Source organism: Cervus elaphus, chromosome 18, assembly GCF_910594005.1.
Source record: "Cervus elaphus chromosome 18, mCerEla1.1, whole genome shotgun sequence".
NCBI lineage: Eukaryota > Metazoa > Chordata > Mammalia > Artiodactyla > Cervidae > Cervus > Cervus elaphus.
Window position 1 is genome coordinate 19888672 of NC_057832.1, and position 18157 is coordinate 19906828.

General features: G+C 38.6%; 2 protein-coding genes across 8 annotated transcripts in view; one reads left to right on the top strand and one right to left on the bottom strand.

Moving 5' to 3' along the window:
* Positions 1-7505, bottom strand: part of KRIT1 (KRIT1 ankyrin repeat containing) — a 38984-nt gene extending 31479 nt beyond the window's left edge. The window contains exons 1-3 of one of the 3 annotated variants that reach the window (XM_043872904.1): positions 7049-7505; positions 2331-2456; positions 1041-1200 (exon numbers count right to left, since the gene is read on the bottom strand). In XM_043872904.1, the coding sequence (XP_043728839.1) occupies positions 1041-1200; positions 2331-2432 (262 nt within the window). In that variant the 5' untranslated portion in view covers positions 2433-2456; positions 7049-7505. Of the gene's footprint in view, positions 1-1040; positions 1201-2330; positions 2457-7048 lie in introns of those variants that run through there. The other 2 variants (XM_043872905.1, XM_043872906.1) reach the window with 2 other exon arrangements.
* Positions 7506-7997: 492 nt separating this feature from the next.
* Positions 7998-18157, top strand: part of ANKIB1 (ankyrin repeat and IBR domain containing 1) — a 150099-nt gene continuing 139939 nt past the window's right edge. For 3 of the 5 annotated variants that reach the window (XM_043872899.1, XM_043872897.1, XM_043872902.1), the window contains exon 1: positions 8004-8134. The gene's annotated coding sequence lies outside the window, so the exon portion shown is untranslated. The other 2 variants (XM_043872898.1, XM_043872901.1) reach the window with 2 other exon arrangements.

Genomic DNA, 18157 nt, shown 5'->3' on the forward strand with positions numbered 1-18157 from the left:
ATATATACACTACTATGTATAAAATAGGTGACTAATGAGAACCAACTGTGTAGCACAGGGAACCCTACTCAGTGCTCTGAAGTGACCTAAATGGGAAGGGAATTAAAAAAAGAGGGGATTTATGTATAGATGTAGCTGCCATGAAATTAAAAGACGCTTACTCCTTGGAAGCAAAGTTATCACCAACCTGGATAGCATATTTAAAAGCAGAGACATTACTTTGCCAACAAACGTCCGTCTAGTCAAGGCTATGGTTTTTCCAGTGGTCATGTATGGATGTGAGAGTTGGACTGTGAAGAAAGCTGAGCACTGAAGAATTGATGCTTTTGAACTGTGGTGCTGGAGAAGACTCTTGAGAGTCCCTTGGACTGCAAGGAGATCCAACCAGTCCATCCTAAAGGAGATCAGTCCTGGGTGTTCGTTGGAAGGACTGATGCTGAAGCTGAAACTCCAATACTTTGGCCACCTCATGTGAAGAGTTGACTCACTGGAAAAGACCCTGATGCTGGGAGGGATTGGGGGCAGGAGGAGAAGGGGATGACAGAGGATGAGATGGCTGGATGGCATCACCGACTCGATGGGCATGAGTCTGAGTAAACTCCGGGAGTTGGTGATGGACCGGGAGGCCTGGCGTGATGAGGTTCATGGGGTCGCAAAGAGTCAGACACGACTGAGCGACTGAACTGAACTGGACTGGACTGAAGCTAATTTACTTTGCTGTACAGTAGAAACTAACACAACACTGTAAAGCAACTATACTCCGATTAAAAAGAAAGAAACTGCAAAAATATTTTAATTTTTTTTTTACTTAAAATTATTCAAATATTTAAAAAATATTCTTTAACTTAAAAAGCATTATAGTCAAGGAACTTCTTGAAGGGAGTTTGCTTCCAGCTTAAAAAAACCTAGAAATTTATGAGCCTTTTTCAAGTTTTTCAATGAAAAGGATCATAAAAAGAAACTGACTTTAACATATTTTTTAAAATGTCTTCCTTCACAAGCATTTAAAACCAACTGTGTTAAAAAGAAAAGTTTCTTACCTCTGATACCCTGGTTTGCAGGAGAAATCGGTTTGGTGGTTTCTACTACATAATCCAATATGCCTTGTGTTATTTCACTGTTACCTTGCAGTTTAGTTTCCAATAAAACCTTCTTTCTCTTTTTTTTCTGTCCTTCAATGGGAACTTCATGCAGCAAAATCTTGGATGAGAAAAACAACATTAAGAGAATGTTTAAAATAAAATTTACTTGCCCTAGAATTTAGCCAGCAATCTTTCTTAACCTTAAGCCTAGCTGCACATTAGAATAACATGAACCCTTTCAAAACGGTATCAATGTGCAGCTTCATCTCAGACCTAGTAAATGGGAATGTCAGGGGAGTGAGGTCGTGGTGCTGGAAGTTTTAAACTTCCCCAGGTGATTTAAAGTGTAGCCAGGACTGAGAAGCAATAAGCCACAGCACTGCTGAATGGCAACCTTCTCAGAATCCTTGCAATATCCTTTAATAGGTTTCAGATAGCTAACCTTAAAAAGGCAGTTAAAGCAGAATACTCAGAGATACATGCTCAGTCCTTGGGTGGAGAAGAGAATGGCAAACCCATCCAGTATTCTTTCCTGGGATATCCCATGGACAGAGAAGCCTGGGGGTCTACAGCCCATGAGGTCACCAGCCCATGAGGTCACCAGCCCATGGGGTCACAAAGAGTTGGACAGGACTGAGCGGCTATGCACGCCTGCAGAGAAGTTAGTTGAAATTAGATTAGACTAGAATTATTTTATGATGCTTGAATCTGCTGCATAGTAAAGATAAAATCTGCTTTGGGCTTTTCTTTTTTTCAGTCTCAGTCATGTTTACTAATACTAATAATGTATTTAAGACTTCAGAGAAGTAACTTAATTGCCTAAAACAATTAAAGGTAAAGATATTTTTAAATAAACTGTTACAAACAGAGTTTTGGAAAATAACCATGAACAAAATTTAGACTGGAATTTTGAATAAGCTGAATTTTGCAATTTTTTCTGCAAGCCATTCCATAAACTCTAGTAAAAACCAAACTGTTATAAATTATATATGCAAAACTCAAATAAGTAACTTTTACTATCTAAGAATTTATCCATATCAATGAATAGAAAAATGGTCAAAATACATGCAGCAGAAAGAAAAAGACACGGTGATGGGCAGAGCTCTACAATCGTAAATTCTAGCTTGTCAATATCTAGGTTATCAATAAGAATTTACAGGCTATGGTAAGACTTTATATGTAAATGAAAATGATAATGGAGGATAACATTCAGTGGTAGAAAATCAAATGTTAGTAAACTGTGCTCACTTCATATGACTTAGCTCTGTATTCCCGAGAATTGAGACTGGCAGCATTCTTTGGCCGAATAACAGCAACGTATGCATCCTCTATGTTTTCTGGATTTCCCATTGCTTTATAAAAACAAAGAAATCCCTTGAAAGATTAAAGGAGACATAATCATGATGAGAACAATTAATAAAATGTTGGTTTTTCTGTCTTAGAATATTTATAGTATATAAAAAGCAAGCCGAGATGACTGATCATATCTCACCACTAGTAAACCTCTACGCATAATTTAAGATACCTTGTAGTCTTTGTCTCCTTTTCTATTATTTCTAATATTAATATTAAATATTAAATTTATTTATATATTATATATGATATTAAATAAATATTAAAATTAATATTTCTAATATATTCTAATATTTCTATTATTTCTATTCTATTTCCTTTCCTATTCTAGATTTTTTGTTTTTTTAAAATGGGGATATATACTTTTATAGATCTTGGCAGATTCTTAATTAAGAATCTGCCTTTTGGACCTGTAAAAGAGGTGATATAATTATAAAACATCTTATAAATACTAAGCAAAAATGCCTTGAAATAGTGATTCAGAATAGTATCCATAAATTCCAAAAGCGAATGTCATATTGTTAAGTATGGAAGCTAAAAATAGGTAGCTGCCATTGACATTCTTTCCAGAATCTTTAAAAAGAACTTTGATATTTGGATGAACTTAAGGATAGTTTATAATTTTCATTGGAGATGCCTATCACAGACACAAAAACATTAAATCAGCTGATAAAAGCTTTCTGATATCCACTTACAAATGTTCTTCACTTCCATTATCAATGCCTTAGATAATTCAAAAATTTGCTTTCAAATATATATATATATATACACATATACATATGTACACTTTCTCCCCCAGACTAATTTTAAGTCTCCATTGGGCAATTTCCAACAAGTAATTGAAGCTCAAGCACTTTCTTGGTTGTTTAATAGTCCCATCTCCTCATTAAGTGCTATTATAATTTTTTTTTCATGGCTGGACTAATTTTTCTTTTTCATGGGCTTCCCTGGTGGCTCAGATGGTAAAGAATCCGCTTGCAATGCGGGAAACCTGGGTTCAATCCCTGAGTTGGGAAGATCCCATGGAGGAGAGCATGGCAATCCACTCCAGTATTCTTGCCTGGAGAATACCCATAGTAGGCTACAGTTCATGGGGTTGCAAAGAGTCAGACACAACTGAGCAACTAAACGCAGCACACACAGACTAAAATACATCTCTTTGTACTGAATATATTTTATTTTATTTTTAATTTCCCTCTCATTTATATGCTAGTAAATTTCGACAAGAACATCAAGCAAAGAGTTGCTTTCCCGTCCATGGTAAGATGAACCTTCTTCAGTTTTTTTAAAAGTCCATTAGGCATTAAAATGATCTGTTTATATTTAATAATTTCCTTATTGCTCCAACTCTCAGAAAAATAGAGCTCATTTTCAAGAAAGGTTTTGAATGTCATCTGAGAGGAGACAGAGGACTTTTTACTGTTCTCTCAACTGCAAAATAAAGTCATACGGAAATCTTTAATTCACTTCTTTACATAATAACAAAAAATCTTTAATTTACTCCCTTCCACTGCCTTAAAACTGGAAAATTTCCCTAAAAAGAATGCTTTTAAAATTTTAAACTTTTGACATTTTAAGTAAACACTAGCTAAAATTTTTAAAAAATTAAAATTATTGTACAAAATTTTTAAATTATTTTAATTTATAAATTATTTAAGTAATACAACTTTAAATTATAAGATTTATTTATAAATTAAAAAAATTTTAGGTTATAAAAATTTTCACTAATTTAGATCCAGACAAACTATAGATAACAGAGAAACTACAATAAAACATTAGGTTTGAGACATTTCATCTTGTGAAAAGTTTTGAAGACATGCATTCTCACTCTATACCTTGTGGGGATTTTTTTCAGTTCGGTTTTTTCATAAGACCATCTTAAAACCCACCTCATGCAATAGAACTTCCTATTAGTGAAAAAGATGAGACTTTTTTCATCTCCGAATTTCAATTTAGCATTTACTTTTCACCTCAGATTAACAATGACTTCAAGATATAAAACCTACTAAGTTTTGCAATGAATCCTGCCTCTTTGAATACTGACAGTCCCCAAAAGAAAGACACACATTATGAATACACTGTATAACATACATGGCACAATTACAGAAAGCCTTTTTCTATTAAACATCTAAAATGAGAATTCAAGTAATTCTTAGTTTTCTAAACACACTTTAAAGCAAATTAATTAAACTGTTGGTCACCTCATGTTAAAAAAAAAAATCTATTGGCAAAGTGCTTTATTTCCTAATACTTATCACTTATCTAGAATATTTGGTATTGCACAGTACACTGAATTTTTAAAAGATAAACAAATGTGATACAATTAAAAAAATGAATATTTGAAATATACATACTTTCAGTGACATGAAAGAAGAAAACAAAGGCTTAAATTAGGAAAAGAACAAAGGCTACTAGTATATGAAGTCAAAACTGCTAAGGCAGAATCACATGCAAAAGGACTGAAAGAGAGTAATTTGAGCTAAAAATAATAGGAAAAGGTATAACTAGAGTTTGTAATGTGTTTATACTGATTTTAGATAAGCGTTCAAGTGACCAAGAATAGGAAGAATGTGGCATTTTGTTCATGAATCATTCTATTCTGGAAAATGCTTAGGTGTAGATGATAATATGTTGCCTGACTAATGATGCCTTACAAATAAGTGAAGAGGTTCTCATTTGGCCATGACATCTACCAGGCATCATTTGAAAATACAGGCATTTCTCATCACTATGACTGGGTGAGAAATGGGGTGAACAGATGCCATTTGGTCCTCAGGGGGCAGGTCCTGTTGAATAAACTGCCAAAAATGTTGTTAATAAGAAACGTTTACTACATAGAGTACAGATAGACAAATTTAATGAAATGAATTTATTTATTTAGGCCATGCCACAAGACTTGCAGGATGTTAGTTCCCTGACTAGGGATTGAAACTGGGACCTAGGCAATGAATGCACAGTCTAAATTAACCACCGGACCGCCACGGAATCCCCGAGATGGACAAACTTTCAAAGTATTTTTGCAGTGCAGAAAAAGAGAAGATTCAGTACATGAATATAGGTATTGTAAATTTAGTTACCAGAAGTCAAAACTGACAGATGATTCGTGTATGCAGCTGCTCAGTCTTGTCCGACTCTTTGAGACCCCATGGATTGTAGCCTGCCAGACTCCACTGTCCATGGGCTTCTCCAGGCAAGAATACTGGAGTGGGTTGCCATTTCCTACTCCAGACAAGATGATTTACCAGTTTGCAAAGTATATGCTAATATAAATTAGCAACAATGATCAGAAAGTGTACTTCATGAATTAAAAACAAAAAAATGGAGCATTATCTTAGGGCTCTGTAGGATGTTCTGATTCTCTCTCCTCCATCCTTAAGCAATGTTTCTCAACTTTTAAAAATAATATGAATAATTACCACCACTTACAATGATTAGTACATTCTAGATACTGTGCTAAGGGCTTTACATGCATTAACTCATTTTATTCTTCCCCAAACCTGATGATGTAGGTATTATTACTATCTCCATTTTACAGAAGAAAAAAACCGAGGCGGAGTAGCTAAGTTACCAGCCGCTTCTCCACTCTCATAAAACAATTTAATATTTTAAAGCATTATAGCATTAGAGACAAGAGATGGCAATTAAATATCAGTAAGAACTTCCCTCCAAGGATAGGCTGACCATTAGAAACTTCATCCTTTTCCCACTCAAAGTGGCTTACAGTAATAAAAAGAGAGGAAACAATAATACAGCAGAATAGAAAAGTCATTGGTGCTATTTCTAGTTTGCTCTGTTCCTGTCCTTTCAACCAGTTCTACCAAACATTAGGTAATATCAAAAAGCATCACTGGTAATTTTCAAGTACTTTCTTTCTATTAAGTCACATTCTATTCTGAAAGATATTTAATAATTTTCAAATAACTTTTGAAGGCAGATTTAGTAAAATCTGACTAACAGAGAAGGAACTAATGAATTCCTACAGTGAACATCAGGTATATTTAAGGAGGTTATTTGGGGGAGCATGATTTCATCCCTAGTATATCCAAATATACTTTATATCAAGTGCTACTGTGGTTCCACAACCCAGTTCGAAGAGAAAAATAACCAATACACTAACATGGGATTAAGTCGAAAAGACCATCAAATATTCGATTTTCTATTGTCATGAAAACATTTTCGAGCTTTTGACACTTTCCCTCAAATAAATAAGGACATCAAAACAGTTAAAAAACATGATGCTGAAGGAAGCATTGGCAAGCAAACTGAAGTTAAACTCACTCCATGAGTGAGATGGGAATGGAGGTGAAATCCGGAGTCAGGTCAGCTAGATGAAAAATTTCTGGTGAAGCTAAAACCACCACGGAGAAACAAGCAAAGAAAGACAGCCAAAAGCTTTAAAAGATGCAGAGGACAGAGAGGAGGGGTGAGCTGCTGTCAATCGCTTTTCCTGAAGTGAAAAAATAAACACTTCCTAGGAGGTTTTTCCTCGGCCACCACCACCCATCAGCGCCCACTACCAGAAAAGGGCGGGCACGCCTCTTTGCACAAAGAGATGCCACCCAAAGAGTGTCTTTGGCTTCTCTGTAACTACTTATAAGAAATGAAGTCCTTGCCTGGATCGAGACAGTTCGGCCTCCTACCACTCCGTCTCTCTCGTTGGAGTCTGGATCCTCCTCCTCCTCCTCCTCGTCTCACCCGTGCTGGGGGCCGAGCGCCTCCCGGGCCGCTACATTCAACTCAGTGGGTGGGACAGTCACCTGGGGGGCGGGGGCGGGGGACCTTCACAGCTTTCTCATTCCGCCTTCCCTTCGCTTTCCCAGCGGCCAGGCCCAACTTCCTGTGACAGACAAACACTCGGTCGCCAACTGAAGCCGCCCGGCGTGTACGGCCGCGACCCACACCCGGCAACTCGAGAGATCCGGTCTCTGGGATCGGAGAGCCTCTTGCCCACTGGCTCTTTACTGGCCTCTGCTCGCCTCTGAGCTCTGCGCCATACACACTTCACCTGCTCTCTAAACTAGGGGATTCCAGGTCTTCAAAGGCCTTAGCTTTCCATCCCGCTGCTACCGGGGCGAGGAAATCGCTTCCGGGTTCACACCCCTTGGAGCCTCGCGGTTGGCGGGGAAGAGCTTCCGGGGCGGCGGCTGAGGTGCTGCGGTTCCTGCCGCTTCTCGCTGGGACTGCCGGCTGTCTGGGGCTGGTGGCCGAGCGGCTCGGGGACGGGGTGGTGGCGGCTGCGGGCGCGCCAGCAGCTGAGCCGGAGGCGGGGGAGGGGAGGAGGACGGCCCGGGCTGCGCGCGCGCGCGCTCCAGGCTGGAGCCTGAGCCGGACTTGACCGCGAGGCGGAGGCGAGAGCCACCGCCCCCTCTTCCCCTCCCCCGAGTAAGGCGGCGCGGCGGCCAGAAAGGGATGGGGGGCGCCCGCCCAGTCTGAGCCTCGCCGCGGGCGCCTCCAGCTCTCGCAGCGTCCCCGCGGGCCTCCAGTGCGCACTCTCGGCCCCAGCAGTCTCTGCCTGGCGGGAGCATCCGGGCCGGCGAGGAGGGGGCGCACGCCGAGAAGGGGCGTCCCCCCGGGTGGGTGGGGCGCAGAGAGTACCTGAGGTCACCGGCTCGGCGGGAGAGACAGGGGCGCCACGGCGGTGGCAGAACTGCAGAGCTGCAGGGTCCACCCGACCCTTACCCTCAGCCCGGGAAGTAACCGTAAGTCTCAGCCTCGCCGTGTGGGTCTTTTTGAGGCGGTTTCTACCCATTTTGAGCTCCGAGTTCAGCGCTACCTAGTTCACGCCCTCCCGGGACTTTTACAGATGCTGTCTCCCTTCTCTTCTGGAGGATTGTCTGTTCCCGTCTCTGAACAGGCAACGTCCTCTGTCTGCTTCATGTGAGCTTTTCTGTCAGCGAATTTGCAAGCCTCGGTGTCTCCGTGGCGCGTCCCAGCCTCCTCATCGGGATGCATCTTGTCCCTCCGTCCTCAAAGGATCTGTGTCCTCCCTCTTTTTCTATGTGTACCCCGGACCTCACAGCCCCCCCCCCCCCCCCCCCCCCCCCCCGCCCATCCTCTGAGACGTGGAAAGCCACGGGTTCGTCCGTTCTGGAGAGCTCGAGAGTCTGGAGCGGGTGGATGGATGAAAGCGTTCTTGAGGGCTGTGATGGGTGGGGATAATAGCTCCAGTGAACCTTTATTTTTGCAGCTTCTGCCACCACACAAAAACGGGCCGCTCCCCTGGACCTCCATTCCTCTCCTCTCCTGTGTATATAGGCTGTTTTCTGTATGTGACTGTTTGAGTCTCAGGAAATTGGAATTAGAGATGTAATTAAGCATCTCCCGAGGAGGTTTGGAGAATTAGTCTCACAAGCTCTATTCACACGAAGTGGCATATTGAACAATCTTGTATTGAAAAGACCCATTCCAGGGGAAATTTACTAGTAGGTCTGAGAAATCAGTATGAAAAACAGAAGTCTCATATTTTCAAATGTGTTTTGGTTACCTTTTGACAATTTTAGTGTTTTGGATTTACATTTAATTCTGAAAGTGTGTGTGATGTGAAAACCTTTGTATTGGAAGGTTTTGCTTTCTTAGTAAAGGAAAAAAATAGCTAAAGTGATTTTTGATCATGTCATATTATATTTGTCAAGATATTATTTTAAATCCTTAATTCCATAGAAATCTTTTTGAATTTGGTTCGGCTCAACCACCTACAGATATTACACACGAGTGTGCCTGTCACCTTCCTGTTTCTTAAAGAAAAAAAAAATTAACTGTAAATACCGTCAACGTGTATTTCCAGGTTTTGACCTAAGCATTTTTTTCTTCGTTAAAATTTGGCTTGCTTTTTTAAATTGTCACTGCAGAACTTTCCAGAAATTAGATTTAATAACTGTAATGCTGTCAGTGACTGGACAGTAGTTCTAGGTGACTTCTTGCAGTTTATACTTTTCAAAGCATTGTAGAAAGCAAAAGATAATTTAAGAATGATTTTCCTCTGTGTATTGCAGGCTCTCTGTTACTGTTCTTTAAATTATTCCCTAATGTAGACTGGTAGCTTTGATGTTTTGGTTTTTTTTTTCTTTTCTGATAACATTGTCATTTTGTTCAGAAAGGTAAATGTATTTAACAGTGATTTTTTTGTTTGTTTTCAAAACCTCCTAGCAGTTGATTTGAGGCTATTATTTGATTTGTAACTGCACACTGTTCACAGATTTTAGTTTGAAGTAGGCTTAAGAGATGTAGCTCCAGCTGTCTCTCTGGAAATGTACTTTCCTGGCATGTTTCAGAAGCCAAGCACCACACAGAGTTGAATATATTATTAAGGGTGTGGTTTTTACTTTTAGTAAAATGGGAAATAACTTGAAGAAAATATTTTTTTTAAAAGTCTATTGACCTCTGTTACCTCTGGACTTAGAGTGGAGAAGACAAGGCTTTATTTCCACATTATGCTTTTTCCCTTGCCCATTGCACTGGGAATTTTGAGTTTTCAATATGAAAGTGTTCCCGAACCATGCTGCCTGTGCCATAAGTGTGGGCTGTAACAGGTGGCTGCTGAGATATGGGAGAGAAGTTTTGTTTGCTACTCCTGGTATACTTCTGTCAGAGCACTACCCACTTTTGAGAGAGTTGGGGTTTTTTTGTCTCCTTCTCTGGGGTGTGCATTTGAACTTGTGAAAGTGAAATATGTGTATTTACAACTTACTTGTAGGTAAAAGCTTAAACTGATTTTCATATATAAACACATGGAAGAACCGTGACTTAAGTTTATCTGATTCCCCTTCAATGGAAGTAAGATTCCTCAGTGTTTTGGGTACTTTTCCCCCTTTTGGGTTGCACAGTTAATTAGGTGAAATTTTAAAACATTTCTAATATTGAACTTTATGTATGACACATTTGCCAAAACAGATTTGAGAGTGACTCAGTCATTATTAAAAAGACCAGTCTGAGAGGAGTTTCTGTGCATGGTCTTAAAATGCTTAGGTATTCTGTTTTCTTTCTCAAAGTGTGATTTACTCAGAGAATAGTATTGGTAATTTGGGGATTCTTTATTTTTCAGACAACCTCAGAGTACCTCTTTTTTTTTCTTGTTCAGATAACTAGCTTTCATATTCACTTCATTTCAGTAACCTTTATTGAATGCCTACTTTGTGTACCAGGCTCTGTGTTAGATTCTGGGACTGAGGATAAGTAAATTAAGATTCCTTTCCTTATTGAATTTGCCATTCTGTATATTTGACTGTGGTTTTATCCATATGCCTTTACAGACATCTCTAATAGGTTTTTAACTCACTTGACCGTATTTCAGAATTGTTTGACTTCCTGTGAGAATTAACACAGTAAAGGCCGTTTATTGAGTGTTTAATTCACACTGACCACCATGTATTTAGTTATTACTTTATTTCATTTGATTCTTATTACTTTCCTAAGAAGTATTTTATTTCCATTTAAAAACCACACAGATTCTGGTTTATAGTAATGCTGAATATTGGTTTATTTGTTATACACTAGAAAAGATTTGACATTAAGATTTCCCATTAAGGGAAAAGACTTGTAATATAGTTGAAAGTCGCTCAGTGATGTCCAACTTTTTGTGACCCCATGGACTATATATAGCCCATGAAATTCTCCAGGCCAGAATACTGGACTGGGTAGCTTTTCCCTTCTCCAAGGGATCTTCCCAACCCAGAGATCAAACCCAGGTCTCCTGCATTGCAGGCGGATTCTTTACCAGTTGAGCCAGAAGGGAAGTCCTTGTTACATAGTTTTAACCGTTTTATTTTTTTTTCCTGTAGGTAAAACAACTTTTAAAATTGAAGTATAGTTGATTTACAATGTTGTGTTAATTACTGCTGTATAATAATGTGATTCAGTTATAGATACATATGCATCTTTTTTAAAATACTCTTTTCCATTATGGTTTATCATAGAATATTGAATATAGTTCTTTGTGATGTACAGTAGGATCTTGCTGTTTACCTGTTATATAGATAAAAATTTTATCTGCTAACCCCAGCCTCCTGCATTCCTCTGCCAGTCCCCTCCCCGTGGCAACCCCCAGTCTCTTCTCTTTGTCTGTGTTTCTGTTTCATAGATAGGTTCATTTGTGTCATATTTTGGATTCCACATACGAGTGATGTTGTGTGGTATTTGTCTTTCTCATTTACTTATTATGATAATATCTAGTTGCATCCATATTGCTGCAAATAGCATTTTTCATTCCTTTTTTTTATATAGCTGAGTAGCATTCCATTGTATACATGTACCACATCTTTATTCATCGATCAGTGGACGTTTACATTGCTTCCGTGTCTTGGCTATTGTAAATAGTGCTGCTTTGAACATAGGGGGTGGTGCATGTATCTTTTTGAATTATAGATTTGTCCAGATATATGCCCAAGAGTAGGATTGCTGGATCCATATGGCAATTCTATTTTTGGTTTTCTGAGGAACTTCCTTACATTTTCCACAGTGGCTGCAACAAGTTACATTCCCACCAGTAGTGTAGGAGGGTTTCCTTTTCTCCATGCCTTCTACAGCATTTGTTGTTTATTTGTAGACTTTTTAGCGATGGCCATTCTTACTGGTGTGAGGTGGTAACTCGTTGTAGTTTTAATTTGTATTTCTCTAATAATTAGAGGTGTTGAGCATCTTTTTGTGTGCCTATTGACCATCTGTATTTCTTCTTTGGAGAAATGTCTATTTAGATCTTCTGCCCAGTTTTGGATTGGGCTCTTTGTTTTGTTTTTGACTTGTAAGAGCTGTTTGTATTTTTTGAAAATTAAGCCCTTGTCACTTGCATCATTTTGAAAATATTTTCTCCTATTCTGTAGGTTGTCTTTTCATTTTTTTCTTTTTTTATGGTTTCCTTTACTTTGCAAAAACTTGCAAGTTTGATTAGGTTCCATTTGTTTCTTTTTGTTTTTGTTTCTATTGCCTTTGGAGGCTGACCAAAGAAGACATTGATATGTTTCATGTCAGAATATTTTGCCTATGTTCTCTTCTAGGTGTTTTATGGTGTCATGTCTAATGTTTAAGTTTTTAAGCCATTTTGAATTTATTTTTGTGTATGATGAGAGGATGTGTTCTGTTTACATGTGGCTGTCCAGCTTTCCTAACATCACTTGCTGAAGAGTTGTAGAGTTGTCTTTTTCTCATTGTATATTCTTGTCTTTTTTGTCTGTGTGGGTTTATTTCTGGGCTCTTTGTTCTGTTCCATTGATCTATATGTCTGTTTTTGTGCCAATACCGTGCTGTTTTGATTACTGTAGCTTTGTAGTATTGTTGGACGCTTGGGAGGGTTATGCCTCCTGCTTTGTTCTTTTTCTTCAGGATTGCTTTGGCAATTCTGGGCCTTTTATGGTTCTGTATGAATTTTAGGATTACACATTTTAGTTCTGTGGAAAATGTTATGGGTAATTTAATAAGGATCACATTAAACCTGTAGATTGCTTTGGGTGGTATGGCCATTTTAACAATATTAATTCTTCCAATCCAAGAGCATGGGATATCTGTCTATTTCTTTGACTCGTCTTCAGTTTCCTTTATTAATGTTTTATAGTTCTCAGTATATAAGTCTTGCACCTCCTTGGTCAGGTCAGGTTAATAATACTTTGAAAGATTCTAATTTCATGAGGTGTTAGTATCTTTTATTTACTGGAGCAGATGAATTGTATAGTATCAAAATGTAATTTTCAGTTGTTTAAACCTTTGAAAAGGCAATTCTGAAGTTCATTGTGGTTAACTGTAACATAGATTTTCAGGCATATGTAACTTTTTTTCTTCTAGTTAATCAGTGGGACCAGGAGCCTAGAAAATGTACTAAAAATATTTGTATTCTCCATGAAGGAGAGAGTATTGAGCAATATAAAATCTATTCAGCTTTTAAACATTTTGAGTTTAATTTTAACAACTCTTTGATGCCTTAAAGAGTTTTGGTTTCTGAAGTGAAAATGTATTCCTTCTGATTTAGAAATGATTTTAACTCATCTGTTGGGAGGATATATGCTTTATCAGCACTTTGTAGTCCAATCTAATTATTTTTCATATCCTCTTAGACTTTTTAAAAGATGATCAACCAGTATCAGGTCTTTAGCCCAAGTTTCATTTGTATTCTGTCTTTTTTGGTTTGTAGGGTTTTTGTCTTTTTTTAAACCAAAAACTGTCAACAGTTAGCCATTCTTTAGACTAAGGCCTTTTGCTTCTGATTATACATTATTGTTTTTAGGAATGTAGAGCATATAATCTTTCAAGTTCCTACGAAAGATAATCCTTGATATTTTTCTATCATCAGTCTAATATGTTATGTATATATTTTAGCTTGACATAGAATTCAGTGTAGTAGAATTCTTGTAGATCACTGTAGATCACTGTATTTTCTGGTTGGAATAATACTGGGGATAGAATTTGTATTCAAGACATACTGACAAAATCATTAATGTGTTCGGTACTGGGACCACACAGATGAATAAAATCAGAATTCCTTTTATTAAGGAACGTCAAAATACCTGTTTAAAATCCATGAAGAGATAGGAAAGTTCACTTAAAAACCTTGAAATGAGACTTCCCTGATGGTCCAGTGGTTAAGAGTCTGCCTGCTAATGCAGGGAACATGGGTTCAATCCCTGGTCCAGGAAGATCCCACACGCCACAGGCAACTAAGCCGGTGCTCTACAATAAAAGAAGCCACTGCAGTGAGAAGCCCTTGTCCCACAGCTAGAGAACAGCCCCCACTCGCTGCAAGTAAAAAAAGCCCGCACAGCAACGAAAACCCAGCACAGCCAAAATAGATAAAATTCAAAAACGAAAACATTGAAATGCCTTTATGCCAAATGCATAAAAACATTGCCCTCCTATTCATGTTTCCCCTCTGGGTATTGTAAAGGAAAGTAAGTAAATATACATATTAAGGCAGAGTTTTCATTCTGTCTCCTAGCTTCAGACAATAGCTGCTTATCATTTGCTGTAACACCAGATGTTCTGTATCACATATTGATAATCACATTTTAAAAAAACTATTTTGAAATAATTTCAAATTTAACAGAAAAGATGCCAGAACAGTACAAAGAACTCCCATATCTCCTTCATTCAGATTTCACCGTTGTTAATATTTTACGGTATTTTTTCCATTGCCTGTTCTATTTCTTTATGTGTATGTTACCTACATGTTTGTGTATGTGTGTATAAATGCAATCACACATATATACCCATTATCACAGTCTTTTGTTTGAAATTTTCAGAGCAAGCTGTAGACATGGTGTTCCATCACCCATAAATACCAGTGTCTATTTCTCAAAAACAAACTGCTCTCTTAAGTAACCCTCCAAATCAGAAAATAGGCATTGATACAACCCTACCAACCAATTCATATTTCATTGACTCTCCCAACAATATCTCTTTCTTTTCTGGTCTAGGATCGTATCCATGAATACATGTTGTGTTTAGTTGTCATGTTTTCACAGACTTGTTCAGTTTCCTTTCCCCCTGTCTTTCATGTCTTTGACAGTTTTGGGAAGTACAGACTCTCCGTTCTTGAGGATGACCCTTAAACTGGGTCCACGTGCTGTTTCCTCGTGACTCCAATCAAGTCTGGCATTTCTGGCAGGAATACCACAGAGGTGGGGCTGTGCCTTTCCCGGTGCCTTGCATCCACAGGCATGTGATATCAAATGATGCCACTGCTGGTGATTAACACCTTGATCATATTGGTGTCCTTCTGTATTTGATTAGTGTATGTGTGAAGAGGTATTCCAAGATTGCACATCTTGACTCTCATCAAACCTCTACTCACTCGCCTTGGTGTGGGTATCAGTGATGACTCCCACCTGAATTAACTGCTTGTATATTTCTCTGTTTCTGTTAGTCCTTTTACCTGTACTAGTTGATACTTTAACGTAGAACTTTGCTTTCTCCTCTGTTTATGAGTTTATTAAATCAGTAAGGACTCACGGGTTTTGATTTTAGTGTGCTGTGATTTGTTACTTTATTTTGCTGTCTCAGTTATCCCTGGTTTAGCCAGTGGGAGCCGCTTCAAGCTGACTCCCGTGCCAACTTATCATGCCCTGTCTCATTCATTGTGCACTTCTGGCACATGCTGTTTGTTCTTGATTCGTCTTGTACTTTGCCTGGCCTAGCCCTGGAATCAGCTGTTTCTCCAAGGAGCCTTATTTGGTATTTTTGTTTAGGTAGAAGATGGTTTTTAAAAACAAAAATTTAGAGACTTAGTTTGCTCATTGCCACTGGGGTGTCATTGCTTATAGGAACTAGGAAATGTGTGAGTATGGTTTATATACACGTATTTATATGTATAATACACCCATATACATCCATCGTTATTTCTGTACCTGTGTACATACGTTATAAAACCAGGACTTCCGGTTCCAGTCCGATATCCCAGGGTTCGCTCTAGTCTTTGCCCTTTCCGTGTTTATAATGCCTTCTCTGGTGGTGAGAGCCTTAGCTCCACATTAACCTCGTTATGGTCATCATTTGTCCAGCTGTTGTGTTTCTGTTCGGTCTGTCATGCAGACCGTCATCTCCCTGTATCTCTCCCTGCCACACCCTGCATCGTTGACTGCTGAGCCTGTTGGCCTGTGGATCCACAAGCCCTCACTGGGCCCACAGCTCTGTGCAACTCCATGTCTGCATACGACACCGTTACCCTCACCTCTGGGCCACACCCGTGTTGGCCTTCCTGACATACCCTCAGTGCGCCGCGTTCTCGGCCCGCATTCTGACTACTTCACATAGCTCAGTATTTCATTAGTTAATTTATAAGCGTATTTCCAAGATTTACAAACATACATATATGTGATGAAATATATAACTGTATAATATTACTGTTATAGAACTCTAGATTTATGAACATAGTGTGTATGTATATAGTACACACACACCCCCACCTACCAGTGATAGAATGATTAATGACCATAAAGTTCTCCCATACTGGTATGTATTCCTCTTTGACACAAGGCTTTGCTGCTTCTCCCATCTATTTCTCCACCTCTTGAGTCTTAGCCTTGTGATTTGCTTTGGCCAATGAATATGATGGATATGATGTATTCTGGAGTTTAGTCTTCAAGAAGACTTCAAAGAATGCTTTCCCACAGCTACTATGTAAGGAAGCTGGTCTAGCTTACAGGAGGGTGAGAGAACCAAGACACCCCAGTCAGCATCAACCAGCTGTCTTGGACGTACTAACCTAGCTGACGGTTGAGCTGAATGCACCTGCCGAGGAACCAGAGGTGAAAAAAGCAAGAGTTGTGAGAAATGGCATTGCTTAGAGGCACTAAGCTTGAAGTGGTTAGTTTTGTAGCAGTAGATATCTGAAGCCATATCTGTTTTCATTTTGGACATCTGCATTGTCTCTAGTCTTCTATTACGAACAATATTGTGACAAATATCTTGTACATAATATATACTGCTTAATTTTGACAAATAATGCCAGATTATTTTCCAGAAATGTTGACACAGTTCTTACTGCCATCGTTACAATCTGAGAGTAACTATCTCAGAAACTCACTATCCCTGATGTTTTTCTTTGACTATAAAGTCAGTTTTTAAAAGTTTTTTATGGTGCTTAATTCCACATTTTGCTAACTACTTGTGAAGCTGAGCATCTTTTCATATATTTGTTGGTCCTTTTGATTTTTCAGGCCTTTGAATTGCTTATTCATAGCTTTACTTATTTTTTCCTGTTGGATTTTTTCCTTATTGACCTGTTGGTTGCCTTTGATACATTCTGGATATAATCCTTTAGCTTTGTTTGCCAGTATGTTTTGTCAGTCTTGTCTTCTGTTTTTTGTCTTAGTTTATAGAATCAGTGGCCACACATTTTCTTTTGGTCTTTCACTTTATCATTTATGTCTATCTTTTCCCCCATGGCTTCCAGTATTCTAGTCTTGAGAATATCTCTATACTGTTCTGGGTATACAAATTTTTTTTCTGAATTTTCTTCTGATCTTGTATTGTCTTTCCTGTCAATCAGAAATCATCTTCAGTTGCTCTAGAAATCAAAAAGAGAGTGGTAGAAACAAACTGGGGGTTGGGCATTTTCCTTAAGTACAGTCATCCTTCTGTATCTGCAAGGGATTATTTCCAGGGCCCCAGGCAGAAATCTGTGGATGTTTTAAGTCCCTTACAATCAGCCCACCATATCGGCTGGTTTCTTATCCATGGATATGGAGGACCACTGTAAAGAGAAATTTAGAGGGAAGCCTAGGGCTGGTTCCAGTGGTGGTTCCATTGGCCTATCAGGGATGCAGACTCACTTGCCATTCTTTTCAGTCATCCATAACAGGTGCTTGTCACCTTTCAGTCCTAGGATGGCATTCCAGTTTGAGCAGCAACTTCTGTTTCTTCTTCCATCAACCATGGCTCTGCTTCTTTTAGTTGAGGATCAAATCCAGTTTGATGACTGTAACCTCTGGGTTTGGGACCAAGACAAAACAAGTCCCCCATTAGTAATAAGTACTCACAAAATAGTTTTTCTGTTCTTTGAAAAAAATTAATGCTGATTTTGCTTTCTGTATCATAGTAAATGTGTGCAGAATAAGGCCCCAGAATCTTTTTCTTTAATCTATTAGTCAGCCGGCTGTTTTTGTCCCCAGTTATTTATAAGTAAACAGGGAAATAAGCATGATGGTATTTTCAAATTGGAAACTGTTGTTGAGAACACAGGACTTTTATCAGTATGCTCAATAAATGTGCCAGAACTGGTTAACAGTGGGTATAAAACTGAA